The sequence below is a fragment of the Arvicola amphibius genome, chromosome 8 (genome assembly GCF_903992535.2).
Source record: "Arvicola amphibius chromosome 8, mArvAmp1.2, whole genome shotgun sequence".
Taxonomy (NCBI): Eukaryota; Metazoa; Chordata; class Mammalia; order Rodentia; family Cricetidae; genus Arvicola; species Arvicola amphibius.
The window spans coordinates 100648113-100671457 of record NC_052054.1 but is presented as its reverse complement, the minus strand read 5'-3'; the positions used below and the strand labels follow the sequence as shown (position 1 = coordinate 100671457).

Genomic DNA, 23345 nt, shown 5'->3' with positions numbered 1-23345 from the left:
TGAGACTCTGTCTCAGGTACACACACACATACACACACACACACACACACACACACAGAGAGAGAGAGAGAGAGAGAGAGAGAGAGAGAGAGAGAGAGAGCTGGGGCTTCCAGTGATGGTATTTAAACCCTAAGGGCTACCACAGTGGATCTACTCCTAAAGGAAAATTGAGACCCCTTCTGGGTGGCCTGCTAGTCTCTCACTGAAATATTTGCTGGCGCAGGTTTCGGAGCCTAGGCTGACTGTAGCTGCGAACACCCTCTGGCTGCTGAAGACCCACCCCAGGCCCAGAGCCCTGCTGAGGCATCCTCTTGCTTCTCTCTGCGGGTGAAAGGGCTCCAGCTGCTGAGCGGCACCCACTGGCCTGACTGGCATATCCCTTCCTCCAGGGCCACGCTCTCTCTCCATGCTCAGAAGCTCCAGGCGCTGAGCCAGGCTTTGAGGGCCAGCCCCCAGATCCTGCCCCCCCTCAGCCCCCGCGACGTTGCTGCCTCCCATCTGCCTAGCGAGCCGCTTATCAGGTAACCAGAGCCCTCAGCGGCATCCACGCCTGAAACAGGAAGCCCTGCTGGGCCTGCACACAAGCACACAAGCCGCCACTGAGAATCCGACTTAGGATGGAAGAGCAGCAGGCGCTGGCGGCCTCCAAGGATGGGGATGTAGCTGCCTTGGAGCGGCTGTTTGAGGCCGGTGCCCTGAGCCCAGGCATCACTGATGAGTTGGGGGCTGGCCTGGTGCATCATGCCACCCGGGCTGGCCACCTGGACTGTGTCAAGTTCCTGGTGCAGAGGGCCAAGCTGCCCGGCAACCAGCAGGCACACAACGGGGCCACACCAGTTCATGATGCGGCCGCCACTGGCAACCTGGCCGAGCTGTGCTGGCTGGTCCGAGACGGGGGCTGCGGGCTGCAGGTAAGCTAGACTAGGGTGGCTTTATGCCTGCTGTCCAGAAGGTCTGGTCCCTGGAAGGTTCTAAGCTCTGTCTCAGTCAGAGATGTGTGTCTCTGCCTCTCACTGCCCTCCACCACCACCCCAAAAAACCCAGAACAAACCCTTGAACACCAAGGCTACATCAGTCACCCTCATATGTATACAGAAAAGTTACCTGGGCTTTTCCACCCCTGCCCCAGCAAGGAGCACGTAGGGCCACCAACGATGGCCTTGCCTATGTTCAGGATCCCATCTCTGATTAGACCCGATCAATAGGACCTATTCCCCAAAGGGTCAAGAAGTGGATTTGTAAAGAGGCATCTTGGGCTCTCGGGATCTTGGAGCCCTGGGGACACAGGCTGACAAGTGTCCTAGTGAGAAGGTTCTCAAGTCCGGTGATCCTCCTGCTAGAACATGTCTATTAGAGCTACCAGCCTTATCGCTGCTTGCATGCCTCTACTTGCTTGGTGCAGGTAAGGGACAAAGGCTGTCAGCGTGCTGCATGCTTGGGAGCACAAGGAAGCCGTCGAGTTGGACGGAGACAGAGACACCCGCAGTACAGGGCGTAGAACTGCTCCAGCCTCCACGCCCTTTTTTCAAGGGCTCTTCCAATGACCCCTGAGGGCAGAGGGCAGAGGGCAGGCACTGGCCCGTTTCCAGATTCTCTTTGGATTGTGGTACCCTCAGGGAATGCCCAGGTCTGCCAGATGCCTACCACCTTCAGGAGAAATGCCTTGGGGACCATCCTGGGGTGGGATGAGGAGCAGAGGTTTAGAGGTCTCTGTCCCGGAATACCTGCAGCGAGAATCCCTGTGTTAACTGAAGCTTTTCCAAGCGCATGCAGAACGTTCAGGGACTGAACTGACTAGAAAGGCTGGCAGCTGGAATGGATGAGGATGGATCCCAGTAGTCCAGCCCAGCTTCTTCCTCGGTCAAGGTGGGGATGGAGGAAGCAGGAAGGGAGCCAGCAGCAGGCGTTATAGGGTCCTGCAAGAGAACAGCTTCAGTCAGCTGGCCATGCTGGTGGTGCCCAGCCAGGCTGCACTGGGACCTGCCTAGGCTCAACATCCTGCTTGTGTCCCGATAGGACCAAGATGCCTCGGGTGTCTCCCCGTTGCATCTGGCTGCCCGGTTTGGCCATCCGGTACTGGTGGAGTGGTTGCTACGGGAGGGCCATACAGCCACACTGGAGACGGTGGAGGGGGCCTTACCGCTGCACCATGCTGCTGTTAGTGGCGATCTGACCTGTGTGAAGCTCCTGACAGCTGCCCACAGCAGGTGAGAGCCCAGAACCCTGCCCATGGAGACTGACTGGCCACTGAGGGAGCCCACACAGAGGAGAGGCACAAGAAGACATGCTGGTGACCTTTGAGGCAGGCCCTGTGATTCCAGAGCCGGAGGATAAGCAGGGGTAGAAGGCATGGATGCAGGCTCTGCATGGGGAAGGGAGAGCCTTTAAACATAGGTACAGCATTGCACTGGTCTGGGGGCTGCAAGAATTGCACCCAAGCGGTGCTTGGGAAAAGCAAATGCCTTCGGTCATGCTGACCTGGGTTCATCCTCCACATTGGGAACACCTTGATCAGACCAGCCTCATCAAATCCAAGGCCTTGTGCCTGACCCTTCTAGGTTTGGTGAATGAAGGAAGATAGGACCAGACCCACTGAGGCAAGTGGTCTCCAAATTTCTCTTCCCTCCTTCCTTGTGTTCTGGTTTGAGCCCTTGTACAAAGCTCACCTTGTTAGAGCAAAGCAGGGCAGAGGGGCTTTGAAAGCAAAGAGACACAAACCCTTGCCCCTTAAGCAACTCATTCAGCTCTGAGCCTCAGTTTCCCCTTTTGCCGGTTGACGCTTGTGATGGCCCCTCCATGATGGAGTAAAGGTGCCCCTCTGGGGTGGATCCATAGTCACTCAGGGAGTTGCAGGGTGTCCGTGAAACCAGGTCATTGCTCCCCTGCCTCCTGTGCCTAAGTGGCATGCTGGCTCAAGGGCCCCAGAGGTGAGGATGTGGGACAAGGCCAGGGCACAGTCAGAGCATTAGACAACAAATATGCTTCAGCCAGGAGTAGTCAAGAGCCAAGCCTTACTGCTAAAGAAGGCCATCTTACCCAGTCCCATGAGCGCAGCACTGTGGCCAAGCTGCTTGCTGCTCAGCGGATACAGAGGTTATACCCATCAGGGTTGCTCTATGGCAGACACTACCAGTCACAGTGCCACAGAGGCAGAGGGGGTCCCTGGGAGTTAGGGGTCCATTCTGTGTCTCTACAGGGATGGCTGAGAAGGCAGTCAAGACTGTGACCTTCCTCCATCCAAAATGATTGATAGGAGTAAACTTGACCCAGGCAAGGAAAGAGAGAAAGGAAGGACTCTGGCTGCAGGGGGTGAGGCACAGAGTCCATGGAGTCAGAAGCTGGAAAGAATTAGGGAAACTCAGACTATTTGGTCAGGGATCAAGAACAAGGACATGTAGGTCACCTGAGGATGATGTCAGCTTGGGGAAGGTCACCGACCCTCCCTGCATCTGGTCACTGGGAACCAAGGGTTCACACAGGCCCAAGAGTGACCTGCAGAAAATCCCCCCAGTGCGGCACCAGCTCAGCCTTCCTGGGGCAGTTCTGGGTGCAGGCCTCATGAGTCTCCCTCCATCACAGTGGTGTGAACCAGCAGACCCGCAACGGTGCCTCTCCGCTCTACCTGGCCTGCCAAGAGGGCCACCTGCATCTGGCGCAGTTCCTGGTGAAAGACTGCGGGGCTGACGTGCGCCTGCGCGCCTTGGATGGCATGAGCTCCCTGCACGCTGCGGCTGCCCGTGGCCACTACTCTCTGGTTGTCTGGCTGGTAAGAGAACACTGTGGGGACAGGACACTAGGAAGTCCAGGCCCTGAGCCAGCTGGGCCTGGAAGGGGGGCTCTCTAAGGCCCTGGGGTAACACAGGTCACCCAGAGTATGGGGTGGAACTCTGAGGTACCTGAGGAACTACAGGAGGCATAGCAGCTCCCAGGGCTCTTGGGGCCCCTTCCTAGGAGTTGGGTGCTTCCCTGGAGTCCACTCGGTGTTGCTGATTGTCTAGGTTCTCTGTCACAGATGCCAGCACCTGGCCTGAACCACTCCACCACACTCAAGCCTTGGTGCCCCAGAGCTCTGGGCCAGGCCCTCACCTTTCCCAGAAGAGAAATCCCAAATTCCATCCAGAGTGACTGGAGTTGGGCCAGGGTGGGCCAGGGTCTTCTCACCTTCACAAAAAACCCAGCCACCCCTGGAAGGAGATAGGCACTTTGAGAGTCCACTAGCGATTCCATAGTGCCCATGAGTTGGGAGGTCCCCTCGGAGGAATAGGCAGAAGATGGACAGGAAGTAGCTTGAAGTGTACAGTGGTGGGGAGCAGGACTCAAAGCCATTTATCCAAAAAGGATGCATCATCTGGGCTGAGTGGCAAAGACAGAGGGGGCCCTAGGTGGTGGACAAGGGCTCTATGCCAAAATTTGCCTACGCGATAGAAAGTCATTATGGCTGCCCATGAAGGAGGCAGGGACTGGGCACTCCCCTCCTCTAGCGTACCCTTCAGCCTCCCCTCAGGGCCTTCATTCTTGCTGTGCCTTGTGCCTTTCTGAGATCCCTGGGTGTCCCTGGTACTGGTACCTGGCCAACAACACATCTGGCTGGCACCATAGCCGTCATTCCCACCCGCCATTTGGAGGTTGGGTCCTGCCCGTCACTTGGATTCCCTGGGCCTGGCAGTCAGGGTGAGGAGACACAGAAAGAGCAATGTTCCCTCCACCTTTGATTTGACTCCCAACCTCCCAGGGGTCCTAGAGGTTGTGCCATTTGCCTTCATTTTTCCTTGTGGCACCTGCTGGGCCACTAGTGTGTCTGTCACTTGTGTGTGCTGCTCCACCACCCTAGTTCCCCCAGGAGAAAACCTCAGCTCCAGGCTGCCCAGTTCCCCAACACCTTTTTGACCTCGAGGCCTCTTTTTTTTTAAGTGTTTGACTTCTTTTTAATATTTATTTATTTATTTATTTATTTATTTATTTATTTATTTATTTATTATGTATACAATATTCTGTCTACATGTATGCCTGCAGGCCAGAAGAGGGCACCAGACCTCATTACAGATGGTTGTGAGCCACCATGTGGTAGCTGGGAATTGAACTCAGGACATTTGGAAAACAGTCAACGCTCTTAACTGCTGAGGCATCTCTCCAGCCCCTTGCTTGCAGATCTAACTCAGTCACTGAGACCATGACCCTCACCTGTACTGTGTCCCAGGATTGAGCCTTGAGTTGGCTAGCCTGCCACCTGGAAATGAGCCAGCGGAATGTGTTGGAGAAGCAGCCACGGTGGTGACTTGTGGCAGGGCACGGGTAGTTAATCCCCTGAGAACTTTGGATTGTGCTGAGGTGGGGACACGTTAGCCTGACAAACACCATGGAGCTATAGGTCTTGGGACAGCTCAGTGGTAAGACTCCTTACCACAGAGGGGAACCTTGCCTTCATGGAGAATACTGGCCCTATTGCCAGCAGCAGAAAGGGCAGAAACATTAGCCCTTAGCCCCTCCTCTAAGGAACACAAAGGCAATCCTAGATGTCCACACTTCAGCAGACAAGCCCGTGGGAGAGGGGACATGGCTTTTGATGGGAAAGCCGGAGAGGACGCCAGCTGGCCCCAAGGTGCCCTCACAGGGCAGATGAGGCCAGAGACAAAGGCAGGCCACAAGACCCCAAACAACAGGTCAGGCCCCAGGCCATGTGACCAACTCTGGGCCAGAGCTATGGGGGAAGGTGCCATAGCACCCAGGCCTCTGGCAGCATCCTCCCAGAGGAGCTGAGACACCAGGGGCTGCCTATGCCAGCGGCCTCTCTGCCTCTCCTACTGCTGAGTGCCCATGTGGTGTTCCTCTCTTGTGGCATTTAACTTGTGGGCTTCCAGAGTTAAAGTCCTGTGCTCATATAACCTACCCCGGCCTGGGATGCCATATGGGTCACAGGGCATGTGGGGCGAGCCAGCTCTGCCCTAAGACTTCCTAGGGATATCTCCACTTCCTACTGAGAATCACAGGTCCTTTTTCTGCTCTGAATGCCACTGTCCCTCCTCCCTGAGGACCTGGCTACCCCGGATCCATCTTCAGCTGACGGCTGTCTTCCTGGGTTCTCTCACCAGGTCACATTCACAGACATCGGCCTGACAGCACAGGATAACGAAGGAGCCACTGCCCTGCACTTCGCAGCTCGGGGCGGCCACACGCCTATTCTTGACCGGCTTCTGCTCATGGGTGCCCCCATCACGAGAGACTCCTGGGGAGGGACTCCTCTGCATGACGCAGCAGAGAATGGACACATGGAGGTATATCACAATGGGGAGGGGGCGGCTAGGACTCTGAGCTGCCATTTCGTCAATGTGCCCTCGAGTCCTCCCAGGAGTCCTTTGAAACGGGTGCCAGCACTACCCTTCTATAAGGGTAGAAGGGATACGGCAGGCAGAGCACATGCCCTAGGTGCCCAGAGAGACCTTGTTCCCTGCTCGGGGGGAGGGGGTGTGGTTAAAGGCTGATCTTGCATAACTTAGACCTGCTGGCCAGGTGGCCCAGTTTCCAGGAAGGAACCTCCAGAACCCACTACACACAAGGGCGAAAACATCACAGGTTAGGAGGCGCCCAGTTCTGAGGGCTGAGGCAGCTAGCTGGTGGCCTGCCTGGGTCTGGTCTCATGCAGGTTCCTTCTCCCACACCCTTCCTGCCCTGAGAAACCTCAGTTCCACATGGTCCCCTCCAGCTTCCTGGATGCCTTATGTGTTTCTGATTTTTGCCACGGTTGCCTTGCGATTCTCCAGGCAGACTGGGCTCATCTATGGGGGTTGTCACTGGAGACATGTGTCCAGTGGGCCCAGTGGCCCAGCCTGGGTCAGAGTTTGGGTAGCGGTTCCCAAACAGGAACCCAGGCAAGAGAACCCCACAGAGGGCAATCACAGTGTCACTGAAGGAAACCTTGGCCCAGCCCGTGGCAGCCACCCAGGGACCTTTCTCTACCTCCCTCACCTTCCAGGCAGGGGCCCCTCTCACTTGCCTGACTCTCCCGCAATCCCTGCTCATTCACTCCAGCTCCGTCCCCTTACCTGGTCCAGGCGAGCCTGCAGAACAGAGAAGCCTGCCAGAGTCCTCGGGGACCCTCTCTGTCCTGTCTGGATGGAATGCCAGGTGGCAGTGTGCTAAAGAAGGGAGTCCCTCCCACCCCACCCTGAGCGGATCTGCTGGGCCTGCCGCTGGCGACAGACACTCTGAGCTCTGCCCCTGGTCATCAAGCCCCAAGCACACCCCAGCTCCTTTTTAGGAGAAGGTGATGCAGGGCAGTGGAGTCCAGATATTATTGATATTATTTTCCCATGCAAGACTGTGTGGAAGCCCACAGGCCCAGCGAGGATAGCTATAGCTCCATGGGCTCTCTGGGAGGGGGCCCACAGAAGAGTGTGTCCTCCCTTTAAGTCTTACAGAATCCAGGACTCCCAAACATGCATGTCCTCAGCAGCTCACAGATGGGCTCCTGCCTTCCTGCCCCATGGCATATGAAAGCAAACCAAAGGCCGGGGTGGCACCAGACACCCTTGTGGTGCACAAACATGCATGCCGGCAAGACACCCATGCACATGTAAATAAATGTAATGCTCCTGCTCTAGGCTCTGGCCTTCCCTGTAATTACAGCTCAGCTGCAGACCTGCTTCTCAGCCGTGCCCATGAGTACTTCCTGTTTCCGTTTTCAACCATCGCTGTCCCATGACAGGTGCCACAGATCAGGCTTCCTAAGACAGGGGCACCTACGTGGCCTGAGGCCCTTGGCCTGAATAGCGCTTTCCCAGCTTAGTTTAACCCTCAGAGAACTTCAAAACATGCCAGCAGCTCACTCCACCCTCCAACTCTGGTTTTAACTGGTCCTGGGTGGGCCGGAGGAGGACTATCGCAAACTCCCCAGGGGGTGCTCACCTGTGCCCGATGGGAGGACCATGGATGTACAGTATCAGTAAACTCATCTGATCATATGATGTGGGCGCTCACAGGAAGGAGTGAGAGGGCTGGGTGAGGTCAGTGTGGTGGGGGAGGCTGGGAAGAGGGCAGGGTGAGGACAGAGGCAGGGTGGGAAGAGGCTGGTGGAGGAGAGAACTCATGGGCAGAAGGGCCATAGAGCGGTGTCGGGAGGCCACCGCAGGCTGTTGTAGGATGTCAGGGCAGGCATGGTCCACGCTGTCTGAAGGAGGGCAGAACGAGCGTGCGTGAGACCGCCTCAGGCCAGATGTGTGGCTATGACTGACTTAGCTCTCTACCCAACTAACTCCAGAAAGAACGTTTAGAAACCTCCAGGGTACCAGCTGATGCCCTGTCCTGTGGAGGATCCACCATCCCCTGTGTCTTGTGCCCTGCAGGGTGTGCCCCACACCCTCCCTTGTCCACAGTCACTCTCTCAACAGACACAGAACGGGAAGTGTTTGTCAGTCAGTGGGTTCTGTGGGGGGGGGGGGAGGCGGTCATCCCACTGTGGGTCCTGGAAACTCAGGGCCGGCTTGGGTGGTTCCAGTGATTGGGGTTCTCTTAGGCTCATGATGGGGACGCGAATGTTGGCTCGGCTAGAATGGTCCCACTCAGTGAAAAATTCACTTGCATCCAGTGGACCTCCTCACTGCCTCGGTTAGAACTGAGTGCGTGTGACCAGATTGTGTTTCGGTTGCCTCTCTAGGAATGGCTCCACAGTGTACACAAGGGGACAGGCATTCCATTTCATCCCGCCTTTAAAAATGCTGCCACTGACGGCAATTGCTGGGCCTGGTGCTGGGGCTTTACTGGCCTGACCCTCCCTTTTTTTATTATTATTATTTTGTCACTACCCTTGTTCTCAGTTAAAATGCCGAGGAAAGATGCTGGCTTTGTTTTTAAAACAATCTTGTACACCCTAAAACTCACTATGTAGTCAAGGGTGGCCTTGGGCTTCTCATCTTCCTGCTTCTGTCTCCTGAGTGCTGGGACCTTGGGCATCCACCACCAAACCTGGTTTGTGTGGTACTAGTTACTGGTCCTGGTGATCGAACCCAGGGCTTCGAGCATGCTAGACAAGGACTCTACCAACTGAACCGCATCCCCGGCCACAACAGCCTGACCTTCTGTTTGTTAAATTTGTTATGGTTCTGCATACAGGTAAATCAAACCATCACCTATAACCCAAGCATGGTGGTGCACGCCTATAATCCCAGCACCTGGGGGACACTAACAAGAGTACCCCAAGTTTGAGGCCATCCTCATAGGGGAGACCCTGTCTCAAAAAGGAAAAACTAAACAAAAACCAGCAACAAAACACAAACAAGGACAACAAAAAACCTTTCATGTGATCTTGACATCGTCATGAAATGAACCTGTGGCCAAGATTGCTATTCAGCTTGTTAATTAAAGAGGAAGCCGTAATTCCGGGTGACCCTGTATGCACAGATAAGCAATGTTGAGAGCCTTCACAGCTGGGTAGAGTTGGCCACAGGTCATCTCCACCTACTCCCTTGCCCTCCTGTGGGCAGGAGTCCTGTTCAGGACATCTAAGCTGGAGGTCAGAGTCACAGACAGAGCAGGGAACCCCCATGCAAAGTCCAACGGAACCCCTGGGGCCTTCCTCCCTTTCGCTACCTTTCTCGGCTGCGCCTGATTCAGCCATCTGGCCCTCCGGTTTCCAGTGCAGGATTTTAATTATTTAGAAACGGCGTGTACGGGTCGATGGTATCGCACATAGTGTTTGTGTTAGGATAGCGAGTAAGGTATTAAGACGCACTGGGAACAGAAGGTGCAGGGTGTGCTGGGGCCGAGGCTTCAGGACGGTTGTCCTCAGCGACCCGGAGCTCCTGCTTGTCCACAGGGCAGCCGTGGAGCTACCTGGGTGAATGGGTAGCTCATCATTACGCGGTCTCTTCATGGCCTTGGAAGAATTCCTAACTTCTTCATTCCCCTCTGTAAACCTGAAGAAGCCGAGTCTCCCACAGTGGCTGGGAGTTAGGTCTGGAGGCTTGCAGGAAGGACTATGCTCCCCTCTCCCAGCTCAGACATGGGCCTCCAGCTGGGGACACAGAGGCCTCAGTTTTTCAGACAGAGGGCAGAGACGAGTGTGAAAAGCTGAAGGGGTGAGAGAAAGCAGTCCCGGGGGACTTGGGGAAGGGCCATTTTCAACAATTCTGTTTCTTCAGTTCTTAAAATCCTACAGGCTTTCTCTTTTTAAATAAAACAAACCCGCAAATCTATGCATTCTTCCTACCCATGCAGATTGAGCTGCATGTGGAATCGTGGGATGGCTGTCCTGCAGTCTGGTGTGTCTGTTGGGGGCTCCCTCAGTGCGACTTTGTGGCTGGCAACCATCCCTTCTTTTTGTATGTTTGCCTCCAAATGTCGTGATGTCCTCGTCAGGAGTGAGGGATGTCGTCAGAAATAAACTGGCAGCTGGGAGCCAGCTATGGTGTGCTGTGGTGTGATGCCCACCTGCAACCCCAGGACTTGGGGGTAGAGACAGGAAGAAAGATCAAGAGTTCAAAGCCAGACTCAGCTACATAACAAAGTCAGTCAGCCAGGGCTACAGGAGACCCTGCCTAGGGGAAGAAAAAAACCAAAATCTTTGTGATTCCCAGACTTTCTCTTTTGTGTGTGCTTTAAAAGGTGTGTCCTAGTCCTTGTCCATTGGAAGGCCAGGGGCCTGTGTTCTGAAGCCCCACATCACATCTATTGCCTGTAGTACCATGTCTAAATTTTCACACTCCGGCTTCATTTCTCTGAAGTCATGATCATGGTAGTTTTTACGCACTCTTTTGTTGGAGTCAATCATTTCTCCTATTTCCCCGAATTCTTCGCTGCTATTGACTGGGTGCTGGACATTCTAATTGGGGAATCTCTCTGGGTGTAATTGGAGTGATTTCTTATTGCCCTTATGATAAGAAATCATAAGGTAAGAGCGAGAACTACAAGACCGGGTCCATTTTAATCTTTATTCCATGCTAGAGGTTCCTGGGCTACCTTAAAGCTTGAGGCAGTCAGCTGGCTCATAGGTGCCCTTAGCCTACACAGAAGTTTGTTAAGTGCCCTTCAGGCAGCTCCTGATCTCCTTGGTCCCTAGTTCTTTCGGCTACTAGAACGGTCCTGTTCATCAGCACCTTTGTAGGGCGGGTGGATCTGGGTGTTAGGCTAGCCCCTCTCAGGCCTCTCTCTTCTCCTGGGCTTGACCTCATCAGCCCTCCCTTCTTTATCTTCTTTGGTGTTTAGAAGGCATGTGTGTGGCATCTTTCAGTCGCCCCACTTCCTTCCCTGTAGGGGACCCCTCTGCTCGCCCGTTGCTCATCTGCTCCTGCTGTGGCCTCCTCAGAGGTCCAGACTTGCTTCTTGGCCATGTCTCACCAGCCACCCGAGGCTCGCAGGTGTCAGCACCCAGGGCATCCTTTACTCCAGCAAAGTCCTTCCCGTCCCATTCAGGCTGCACCTTCTCTCTCCAGCACCATCTGGGGCCAGGCTTGGCGCTCTCCCCCCCTTCCTCTACACTGTCTTTGCAGATCCTATAACCTCCCCTCCAGGGCACCCCAGCCTCTCCTGCTACCCCAGAATCTCCCACAGTTTATCCAGCTTAGATGGCTTGTGCTTATGTCTCTGCTCGGTCTCGCTTCGGCCATGAGCTCTGGAAGATCTGGCTTACCAACCTGAGAAAGATGCCTCATTCAGTTCTGGATGGAGTCTGTGAGGGAAAGACAGAGGCACTGGCAGGATCCTGAGTGGCCAAGCCTGCAGCCAAGGAGGTGGCCTGAATGTTCCCGTTGATGGGCATGCAGTGAGCTACTTGTGTCATCGAATATTCCATTCTCCGCAGTGCTGCCAGACCCTGCTCTCCCACCGCGTAGACCCCTTCCTGCAGGACGAAGATGGCTATACAGCGATGGATCTGGCAGACTATCACGGACACCAGGATTGCGCCCAGTACCTGCGGGAAATGTCTCGCCCGGTAAAACCTAGGGGCCCTGTCTGTCCTGGGGAGGTGGGCTTGGCAGCTGACTATGGTGCTCCTTTAACATATCTCTCTCACCTCAGACACTTACCAGGAACAAAGGCCTTGGAAGAACCCAGCCAGTGAGGCAGGAAGCCAGAGGAAGCAGAGGCCAGGCTGCAACACTGGCCAGGGCAGGAGCTGTCATGGGAAGGTCCTGTGACGGAGATTAGTCTGTGATGGAGGCTGAGGCAGTACGGGACAAGCCATGCCTGTCACGTGGACCATAGAAACTGTGTTTATGTCTTGGAGACGTTACTTTAGGCTGAGCACACTCAGGGGTAGAAGAAAGACCCACTGAGGCTGAGGTCTCTCTCACACAGCCTATCCTTCTCCAGAGGCTCTCCCTACTCCATGTATGACTCTCCGTCCTTTCACCTCTTGGAGCCAGGATCCTTGGCTATCCCAACTGGTCCCTACTCCCAGTAAGGACAGTGTCCAACAGTTTGCTGATTGAACAAAGAAGGGAATTCACAGAGGAGTGGGCTGGTGTGAGCAGAGGGACAGGGGAAGGAGACAGGGGAGTGGGACAGGTAGGAGGGTGTCCCTTGTGGGTGTTGTTTGGTAACTTGGATCCAACTCTTCCCAGTGCATCTCTTCCTACTTCACCCCTCCCTCTGCATCCAGCCCAAGGCAGTGACCATGATGAGTCCCAGAAGTTCTCAATGGTGCTACCCCTTCAGGAAGGTGACCTATCTCACCCCTGTCCAGGTGGGGGCACTGAGGTTTAGTGGGTGAAGTCCCCCTGGGGCTCACTTGAGGGGATTCCATGTTTCTTCTCCTATGAGGACGTCCCCTCAGAATGCCAGGAACCAACTGAAGCAGAACTCTCCTTGGCTCTTTGGCCTGTGCTAGGTCCCTCACAGGGTCACAGTCACATTTTACTGCAGCATGCCTGATCCAGCAGGGTACAGTTCTAGGGGACCGCAAGGACTCGGGTGGGGCTCCGCCTGGGGTAGAAATCTCAGAACCTGGTATTTAGCTGTTTTGGAAATAGACCAGGGACTATACACCAGGCTGTGGCTGTCGATGCAAGGTCCCTTCTCTGGCTGGGCCTGAGCAAGCGGCAGGCTGGTTTCTGGAAAGTAAGTGGGGCTGCACATTCTGAACCCAGGGATAACCCAACTGAACATGCCAGGCTCCTGTCCTCACTGGGATCTGCCCTGTCCTGGGTAGCCGCTGAGATCAGGGGGTGGGAAGGGAGGCTGATCCTGCCTCCCCATCGCAGGAGTACCTTGTCCCACAGACCAGGTCCCATCTAGATTTCCAAAGTCCTGACTAGCCCCACCCCAGGTATGATGTGAATTCCAAGGCCAGAATTCTCTGTCCATGCAAGTTCTCGGCCTTCCACCTCTATAACCTGGCAAGCCAGCCCCCCCCCCCTGGACCTTACCCCACCCCAGAGAAAGGGTTTCTGCTTATTCCCTTGTCCCTCTGGGCTGGGAGTCACAAGCCCATTTTGTCTTCCTGCGATTGATTTGGTTCTAGCTGTGTTTGCAAAGTTATATAGGACCCAAGGCAACAGGACACCTTCTTACCTGGGGACTATGGTACCCAATTCTGCATGGAATCCCCATGGGCCCAACATAGTTCATCCACTTCTGGTACCCCAGTAGCTTCCTTCTTGCTCATATGTGGGCACCCACTTACGCCCTGCATGACCGACCCTTGACCTCGTGGGGGCTCAGTGGTGTATATCTCGGGAAACATTTAGAACCTCATAGTTAGGGTTAGAGTTTGGTCACCATGGTGTCTTCTTCATGGTGCCTGGTGACGGATAGGGGAGCCTGACTCCGCCGCTGCTAGACTTGTCCCCTAGGCCTCCCACCTCATGTGGGAGGGACAGGCTGTCAGCTGCAGGCCGGCAGCAGGGGGAGCGCGCCTGATGCAATATTGATGGAAACGCAATATGCAGAGGTCGTCTGCGCTGGCTCTCTCCTGTGGGCCTGAGGAGATGGTGAAATCCATTATTCCCCGGACACCACTGTCCTGAGCTGCTCCCAGGGGGCCTGCGGGCCCAGGAGAGGCAACCTGAGTGCTAGGCTGCCATTATTCTCAAGAGCGGCCCCTGAAGGGTGCACCGGAAGGGTGAAGTGATGACTACTTTACATCAGCGCTCTGTGGGACCTCTGCTGAGTGTGGGGCTTGCATGGAGTCCTGGGGAAATTCAGGCCTTGCTTCTGCCTGGATCTCGGTGTCCCTCTGCACAGCAAGAGGTTGGGGCCTCCTTTTCTAGGTGGCACAGAGGCCCTTTGGTTCCCTCCCTCAGTTGGTTGGTAGCCTGACTCCCTGGTGCGGGAGTCTGAAGGCTGTTCGGGAAGTATCCACTATTCACGGCAGTCCTGGACAATATGTGCAGACTTCCAAGCCCAAGGAATGCGGCCCTCACCCCTTATGGTCTAGGTTGCCCTGTTTGCCTACCTTATACTCACGCCCACCAGTGTAGTGCTGGATACTCTTGGGCACATGGCACCAGCCTTGACTTCTCCATCCTCAAAGCAGGTCTGAAGACCTTGTCTGGGGGCAGAAACAGTGTTCCTCTCCTGCTCCATCGGGATGGCCTCAGCTAGGTTACCCTCTTCTCGCTGCAGGGGGTTCCGGGGCTCCTTCACAGACCTGCGGGAAGACTGGGGCTAGAGAGGGCTGGGGACTTTCCCAGACAGAGTCTTGTCTGGGCCGGAGCGGAGGTGGCTGCCCACAGTAATGGAATCTCAGCTGCGGTGAATGGTGTCCAGCTCCGTCTGAGGTCATGATTTTCTCAGCCCGGGTGGCATTACAGGCCTGTAACTCAGCTCGCCACAGCTGCTCTCCATGATTAATGCATGGCAGGCTCAGTGATGCTCAAATCTCACCAAAAACAAGGAAAGAGATGGTAGGCAATGGAGCCAGGGAGACTGTTACCCTCAGAACAGCTGTCTGGGCCATGGTATGCCCAGCCATTGGAACTAAAGGATGGATGGAGTCTGGCACCTCCCCCCTTTCTATACCAAGGATTCCCTCAGGGTCCACTGCCAAGACTGAGAGGCAAGGATGCGGGGGTTCCTGCTGCCTGGAGGGCACCCTCATTAGGCTTCTTCCTGCCCAGCTTCAGAGGGGTCATCACTAGTAGCTTCCTGTATAGGTCCAATCAAATGTTCCCCATGATGCCACACCTTCTCCAGCCCGCCTGTAGCCATAACTTCAGGCTCACACTGGCTTCCCTTTCTTGTGCAGTGGTTGAGGAGGGCCCAGCACCCAGCCAGCCCTGGGGGTACTCAAGCTGTTGGTCTATTCTAAAGCTGGAGTCAATTCTCCCACACCAGGCCAGAGTCCCACCTGTTCTTCCCTAGCCTGAGGAATCTGCTTCCAGCCCCACTAAGCACCCCCCACCCTGATTTTTCCTGGGTGAGGTGGGCAAGGGTACTTCTTGCCCATCCTCTTGACAGTAGATTGAATGGCAGAGAGAGGAGCTGAGGCTCCCAGACAAGGGTCCCCTTGCTCCCAGGTCCCACCCCAGTTGATGCTAAAGGTCCAGATGGTGTTTCAGCCCAAGACCCCTGAGCCTGAGCACCCCATATCAGAGTGAACAGCATTCAGATTGTCCCTGTCCTATGGGGTCACCCCTGCCACAGCCCTCAAGAATCAAGCTCAGCATCTCTAGAGACATTGTCAGGTCCAGGAGCAGTCCCCAAAGCTGTGCTGCCCCTCCCTCAACTGTGTGCTGTCGCCATGAGCCCCTGGAAAGTCTTTCTTTTCCCCACCGTGTGCATGGAGAGGTACTGCAGGTCAGGCTCCTCTGGGTACTCTCAGGTCCTCCACTCCCAGAGGTCCAACCCAGACCTCTGCTGTGGAGCATAAGGCTCTGTGGTAAGGGATCCCACACCTGGCCCCAGCCTGCTGGCCACCTGACACCTTGGCCTTCAAATATTAATGTGATACCTCCTACTTTGGGGGGTACAGCTACGGCAGCCCCTGACAACTGGTACTGGGATAGCCACGGCTCCCTGTGCTCGGCTGCCCCGCATTTGCTTCTGAGAGCCAACCAGGCTGGAGCAGGCAGATGTTCCAGCCCTGCGGTCCCGCGTGTGGGCTCCTGGGATTTGCAGACTCCCGGGATAATTGAGGTGCACAGGAGGGCATATGGGGCTTCATGCTGCTTTCATTTCTCTATTGCCTGGTGAGCTGAGGGTCTTGGGTGGTGTGAGACTAAAAGACAGGACGAACTCACCTTGGCCATGAATAAGACGTGGCTTAAAGAGTGGCTTAAAGACGTGGCCAAGAGTTTGCAGGTTGCCACATCATGGGATGTGGGCAAAGGCCATTTCTGCAAATGTGGGTAAAATTTGACAGCAGGAACAGAAGATCTGTTATCCAAGCTACAGCAGGAGTCCCAGGTTCCTGATACAGACCCTGGCTCGGGACGTGTGTCCTGAATCAGGACTGGTTCAAACCAGAGATCCTGTTCTTCTTGAGGCAGGAGTGGGGTGGGGTGGGGGCCTTGCCAGCACCATCTTGGAGGCCTGACAGTTATGTTGGCTTCTACTGTTCCCTGGAAGGAAGTGCCAGGGCCTAGGTATGGTGGGGTGGATGCTCAGAGGGAACGCTATGTGTGCCCTGTTAGCTGCAGGCAGGAACTGGGCATCTGGATGCCAGAAGGGCATTGATGTAATGCCGGTCCGTGGAGCTCGGGTGCCCACCATCCTAAAGACAAGGTCAAGAAGTCTTCCACATCAGCTCTTAGCCAAGAGGCACCAAGCCAAGCTTGGAGGGCTTGGAAGGACACGGGGGAGGTGGACCAGCACTCTGCGGGCCCCACATCTCTTCTCCCTAGCCAGAACCAGTAGGAACAAGAACCCCCAGCTTCTCTGGGTCAGGAGCAGCGGCTGAGACTAAGTAGGGCTGTGCTGGGTTGCACATTCAGGTCAATGGGATATCCGGTGGTCAGGACCTGAGGACAGCAGAGTGGCCAAGGGCAGTTGGTTACCCAACCTAAACATGGAGGGGCTACCTCTCCAGTCTTTGATGGTCCTGTTTTGGTCTGGCTTGATCGCTAAATGCAGGTCCTGGCTTACACCTCTGCCTGAGGTATACGGCCCTAGACACTCCACCCCCACTTAGGGGCTGAAAAGAATTTTAAATATCCCAACTTGCCTCTCTGCCCAACCAGCATGTCTGTCCTCTTATGGGGCTGGACAAGCCAACCAATGGTGCAGTAGTTTGGGGAAGGGTGGGTAGCTTGATTCTCGAAGGCCAGGCTCCCTGAGACAGCAGATCAGCCTGTACAAAATCTAGGGGTCTTGTTCAGACTCTCTGGACGCTATGTGGCCTGGGTTCAAGCCCTGACATCATCGCTCGAAAAGGGACTGATAGGCTTGCAGGAACCTGCCGCTGCCCTTCCCCTCCTTATCAGTTCTCACCAAATCCCCTGTCCCCAAGTTGTCCTCATGCCCCTGTCAAGGAGGGAGCCAGGTGAGTCTCAGGAGTCAATCTCAGCTGCAGGCAGGCGTGTGTGCCTGAGTGCGTACCTGCTCCCATCTGGGTGGGGCTGCGAGAGGGGAGTATAGCTCACCAGGCCTCTATCCCTGGAGTAAGGCTGCTTGCTCTAGGGGACCCTGAGCTGGAAATGCGAGGGTACAGACTGTTGGGACACCCAGCCACCCAGCATGGGAGGGCAGTGAGACACAAGGGGGACAGGGTCCTCGATCTCCCTCTCTGAGCTACACATGCCCCAGGAGGTCATCCATGCTTGCCCAGCAGAGCCAGGACAGACCCATGTCCAGACTCACCTGAGTCTCCACTGACCAGGCCTGTCCACCCCTAGGTGCCACCAGTCCTGATGACACCCCCACCCCCGCCATTTCCACCTCCTCCACTCTTGGCTGAAAGGGTCTCCATGGAAGATGGAAGAAGAGGGGACTCGGGACTCAGCAGTCCCCCGTGTGAGTGCCAGTCTTAGAAGAACTGGTCTGGGCAAGGTGTGGAGGGCTCCCGGACCCAAGTGGGGGGACTTTGAGGAGCTAGACTCGGGTAACTGAACACATAGGGTCACCCTTTCCCACAACTCCTCCCTGGCTTCCTTTGAAGTCTCTGAGGTTGACATTCTCTATCTTGGGTACACTATCGTAGTAACCTGAACAGAAGTGAAAGCAGGTAGTCTCGGTGGGACCCAGCTCAGAGACCTCAGCAGGCCAGTGAGTATCCTTGGGAAGGATGGGAAGGGTGGGAAGGGCCTGCCAACTGCAGGTCAGCACCTTTAGAGGACTATGACCAACCCTTATCAAAATGACAGGATGGTAGAAAACTATCAGCAGATGCCACGTGCAGCGAGCTTTCGTTTTGACCCACGGACAGGTTACAGCTACATGCTCACATGTAGGAGTTTGTGTCTGCCTGTGGGGCAAATATGTCTGTGGGATCTATGTGTCTGTGTCTGGGTGCATGTATCTTCATGGGTGTGTATGGATGTCTCTGTGTGTCTGTGTATGCACTCGTGTATCTGCACGTGAGTGTCTAAGCATGTCTGTGTTTGTGTCAGTGTGCATGTGTCAATCTGTGTTCGTGAATGTATATGTCTGTGTCTATCTGCATGTGTGTTCCTGTGTGTGAGAGCATGCGTGTGCCTCTTGTCTGTATGTGTCTACTGTGTGGCTGTATGTCTCTCTGTGAGCATGCATGTATCTATAGGCCCATATGTATGCACCTGTGTGTGAGCATGCATGTGCTTGTGTGTATCTACCTATGTGTGTGTCTGTGTGTTGGTCTACCTGTGAGTGAATGGTTCTGTGTGCCTGCCTGGGGTGTGACACAGAGGTTTCTTGCTCAGGGTCATGGCGCTGTATATGTTAATAGTGCACAGGGGACAGGGGTAGTAAAAGGACAGGTCTGAGGGTCTGACAGGGCTGGTCTAGGTCCCTGAACCTTCAGATCTTGTGGACTCCTAGCTCTGCCCAGGCTGCTGAGAAGTCAGGAGGGGCTGTGGTAGACAGAGTCAGGCAACATATAACCTTTCTAGGAGGCCATGCCAGGGCAAGCCTTCTTAAGATCTCTATGAGAATCCTAGTGGTAAGAATCTTGCAGCTCACCACAGGGACTTTGGGGCAGGACTGCAGGGTCCTAGTGTTCTGGAAGGGCAGGACTGTCCTGGGTCCAGGAGCCCCAGGCTTGGAATCTGTTCTCCCCTACTCTTGCCCTTCTGAAGCCCCTCTGACTCCAGCTGTCTTCAGCAGCTGTAACTCTCAGTCCAGCCTGGCCTGGTCAGCCTGTCCCAAGGGAGCCAATGGGCTGTGCAGCCCCTCTGAGGGTCACCACCAGTCTCCCAGCTGCCCTTAAGGTGAGTGTCTGCCCTTCACTCCCCATCTCTCCACCTCAAGGCTAACACATCCCTGTGTTAGCTCAGCCCAGACAGCTCTGAACACCCCAAGTTTTGGGGAGTTGAGAATCTTGGGGCAGCAGCAGCCAGGCCCCATTACAGGAAACACAGAGCCATTCTATATCATCCCTCTGGACTTAGGGTTGGAAGTTCCTGTCACAAGAGGCAACCAGACACATGCAGGAAGGTTCTGGAGCCTGCTCCTCTGCAGCTTCCAGCTAGTCGTTCCTGCCCAGTCTCACTTTTCCAACCCCGCCTTTCCCTGTGTCCCAGAGGACTCTGAAAAATGCCAAGTGGAGCTAGTACTCTCAGAGCTCACAGTTCCACAAAGGCTTTGTAAGCATTATGGCATGCCATAGGTAACCTCTTCTAGGCCATGTAAGACCATGCCTGCCCCCTTGCCCCGCCCCCCCAGGAGGGAGGAGGGGGAGGCACATCCTCACCCTCAGGGCCTCACCTTTGTTAGACTAGAGACTGGAGCGGTTGGGGAATCTCAGGACATGTAACCTGCTTGTATCTATAGGTGCCTGAGATGGAAGCTCGGGACTCCCATGATGGCCTGGCCACTCTGCAGCTGGATGGGCTGCCTTCAGGAGACCTTGATGTGCTAGTCCCCACACAGGATGAACAGGGCCGACCCATCCCCGAGTGGAAGCGGCAGGTGATGGTTCGGAAGTTGCAGGCACGCCTGGGTGCTGACCATCTTCCAGAAGATCAGGTGCCGCAAGGAGGAAAAGGGGAGGAGCCAGAGGTGCTGCAAGGAGGGGAAAGGGGAGGAGCCAGAGGAGGAGAGCCAGGCCAGAGGGAGGGCAGAGCCTTAAGGAGGAGGAGGGCAAAGCTCCAGGAAGAGGGTGAGGCCCAGGGGAGGGGGAAAAGTGGATGGTGTGAGGGGAAAAGTGGGTGGTGTTGGGGAGGAGTGGGTGTTGTGGGGGAGGAGTGGGTGGTGTGGGGGAGGAGTGGGTATTGTGGGGGAGGAGTGGGTATTGTGGGGGAGGAGTGGGTGGTGTGGGGGAGGAGTGGGTGATGTGTGGGGAGGAGTGGGTAGTGTGGGGGAATGAGGCCTGAGAAGATTGCAGTTGTCTAGAAAGTATCTGTGTCTGGGCAGAGAAGAGGCTGTGATTTGGCCTGGGCTTTCACAGGCTTCTGGATACTGATGAGACGAGCAGAACTAGACTCTTGCCCTAAAGGCTTGGGAACTGCACTCTGTCCAGGTTTCGAGCTGAACTGTCCCTACAGCACAGTCAACGGGGACAGCCGGCCACGGTTCTAAAGCCACTCAAAGTGCAAACACTGCTGTGCCAGTCACATCTCTCCCGGCCGCAGGCTCTAAGGATTCCTGCCTGCTGCAGCCTGTCTCCGACAAATGTGTCTACTTCCTGCCCCGTCTTCAGAAACTGGAGGCACAGCGGCAGTAGTCTGGGGGCTGCAGCCAGGAAATTCCTTGGAGTCCAAGAGTGGGCTAAGGTTCTGCAGAGACAAGAGGCTCTGGGATATGGAAAAGGGTTGCTAAAGGGTTTGGAGGGATACCTTGCACAAGGCAGCAGTCTCTGGGCTGGCCCCTTACAAACTCGACACTGCTTAGAACAACGATGTCCATCCTGAGGCTCCGGAGGAGGCAGGCAGGGCTGCTCAGAATTAAGTGGATGCCCTGGGCGTCTTAACAGCCAGCACCAAGAGGTGTGAGGAGCCCACAGGGAATAGGCTGATTTCCATGTGCTCTGGGGTAATCTTCCCCTAGGCTCCCATTCTGTAAAGCCAGGAGAGGGCCAGTTGCTGTCCAAGGGCTAGACTGTGGGGAACCAGGCAGAGTGCTAATGAGTGTGAGCTGTTGGGGCTTCTAACCCTGCCTTCCTGTGCCCAGGACCAGAGTCGGAGCGGAAGCTCGGGCCCCACCCCCGCAGAACAGGCGACCTGGAGGTACTCGCAGACACACCAGGCTATCCTGGGCCCCTTTGGGGAGCTGCTAACGGAAGATGACCTTGTCTACCTGGAGAAGCAGATCAACGACCTGCAGCTCCGGCGCCGCTGCCAGGAGTATGAGAGCGAGCTGGGCCGGCTGGCAGCCCAGCTGCAGGCCCTCCTGCCCGAGCCCCTGGTCAGCATCACCGTCAACAGTCACTTTCTACCCCGGGCTCCAGGCCTGGAAGACGAGGAAGCCCAGATCCTGGCACCTGAACTCGAAGCCTCAGCCGAGCCAGGGAAGGTCGAGCCGAGCGGGCAGCCGCTGCCTTTCTGGTGCAGTCATATAGGTCGCCTGGTGCGCAGCATGTCCCTGCTGCTGAAGGGCATGAACGGGCTAGCACAGGGAGAGGAAAAGCCCCCGGTTCCCGTCCTGCAAGACCCGGGCAAGGATGCCATAGCCGGCCCGCCTCGAAGCGAGGCCCAGCGTGAGATTCAGGAGTGCGGGGTGTCGGTGAGGACGCTGCGGGGGAACTTCGAGTCTGCACCGGATCTTCCCTACGCCTCGAACTCCGGTCCTTGTGAGATGGGGGGGCGGCCCAGCCAATGTCTGCGAGGCTGCTGGTCGGCGCCGCCACAGCCCCGAGGCGACCTGATGGGCGGTGAACCCCGACCAGGCGACACAGAGGAGGCCAGCGATTCCGGCATCAGCTGTGAGGAGGCCCCGTCAGAGGCTGGCGCGGGGCCGGGGCTGGACCTGGCCAGCCTGCGCAAGGAGCGCATCGTCATGCTGTTCCTCGGCCACTGGAAGAAGTCCGCCTACACGCCCGCGCTTAGGACGGCCGCCTGCAGGACCTTGGAGGCCCAACGTACGCGATCCAGGGGCGTCGAGGCCACCGGTAACCCCCGGTCGCCCTCCCCGCCGCCCAGCGATGGTCCCCGGCTCGGCCACCTGTGGCAGCAGCGCGGCATCATCACCCACCTGCTGGGCACCTGGAAGGCCATCATGGCTCACGTGCCGGCCCGGCAGCTGCGGAGGCTGAGTCGCAGGGCGCGCGGGCCCCTGTCCCCAGAGCAATTCTTGCCGCACGTGGATGGGGCGCCCGTACCCTACAACAGCCTCTCGCTGGACCTCTTCATGCTCGGCTACTTCCAGCTTCTGGAATGCGACCTGCCGGCTGAGGAGCGCAAGATGCGCCACTTACTGTGCTTCGAAGTCTTTGAGAACCTCGGCGCGCATGGCTGGGAGGCAGTGCGTGCTTTCCACAAGGCGGTGACCGACGAGGTGGCCGCTGGACGCCGTGCCTGGACTGACGGCTTCGAGGACATCAAAGCCCGCTTCTTCGGTTCCAGCCAGGGTCCAGCCTGGGACATGGAACCTGGCCGCAAGCTGGGCCTGGCGCCACTAGGATCCTTGCCCCACGCTGATGTCTCTGGTAGCGGCTCTGAACCAGCGACCGCGAGGCTGGGGTCAGATTCTCAGCGGGGCAGCTTCAACAGCGGGGACATCTGTGGCTACATCGACCGCAGCTTCGCCTTCTGGAAGGAAAAAGAAGCTGAAATGTTTAACTTTGGAGAATGACCTGGTGGAATAAATGGGACTCTGGGGGTGGGGTGGGGTGGGGTTTTTCTTTTTCATTCTCTTCCTTCCCTATGAGTCACGTGAAGTGGGCATGGTGTTGGCTGACTCCAGTCTGTCTTCAGGGAGACCAGAGGGCTCTTAAGCCATGGGTGTCCATCAATTCTGACTTGTGGTCAAAATCTTTGTCACTTGTGAGCACAGGCTTCAGACCCTTGAGTGGCCATGTGGGTGTGATGCCATGCACTCAAGGAGCTGATATCCCAGCACCAACCAGCTTCCCCCCCCCCCCCCCCCCCCCCCCCCGTCAGACTTGTTTCAAGCAGTCACCTGGTTGTCCCACTCCTTTTTCCATGTGCAGATGGTCTCAGCCACAGCAACAGCCTCTATACATCCATCCCCCTTTGGACCTTAGCTCTGCTTCTCCTTTTTTTTTTTTCTGGCAACCTCCTACCTGTAACCGGAGTGGAGCCGTGTCTAGTTTGAACAGTTTCCCTGGCAGGAGAGAAGAGGAGGGCAGGAGGACTTATGGAGAGGACTCCAAAGCCCCAAGG

At 56.1% G+C, this 23345-nt stretch overlaps 1 protein-coding gene across 2 annotated transcripts; it reads left to right on the top strand.

Moving 5' to 3' along the window:
* The first annotated feature begins 609 nt into the window (after positions 1-609).
* On the top strand, positions 610-22802 carry Espnl (espin like). 2 transcript variants are annotated; one of them, XM_038339571.1, is made up of 9 exons: positions 610-911; positions 2017-2207; positions 3580-3766; positions 6090-6272; positions 11792-11923; positions 17766-17883; positions 19171-19274; positions 19837-19974; positions 21175-22802. In XM_038339571.1, exons 1-9 carry the CDS (start codon positions 618-620, stop codon positions 22792-22794), a joined length of 2967 nt encoding a protein of 988 aa, XP_038195499.1. In that variant the 5' UTR covers positions 610-617; the 3' UTR covers positions 22795-22802. The 2 variants fall into 2 exon arrangements, with proteins under 2 accessions (XP_038195499.1, XP_038195497.1); XM_038339569.1 differs by having other exon boundaries at positions 19837-20031.
* Positions 22803-23345: the final 543 nt, after the last annotated feature.

What these genes read in the sequence shown, in the direction of transcription:
- Espnl (XM_038339569.1), top strand. Translation starts at nt 618, where the DNA reads ATGGAAGAGCAGCAGGCGCTGGCGGCCTCCAAGGATGGGGATGTAGCT. An exon ending in CTGACAGCTGCCCACAGCAG is followed by an intron (nt 2,208 to 3,579) that starts GTGAGAGCCCAG and finishes CCTCCATCACAG; the next exon opens with TGGTGTGAACCAGCAGACCC. An exon ending in ACTCTCTGGTTGTCTGGCTG is followed by an intron (nt 3,767 to 6,089) that starts GTAAGAGAACAC and finishes TTCTCTCACCAG; the next exon opens with GTCACATTCACAGACATCGG.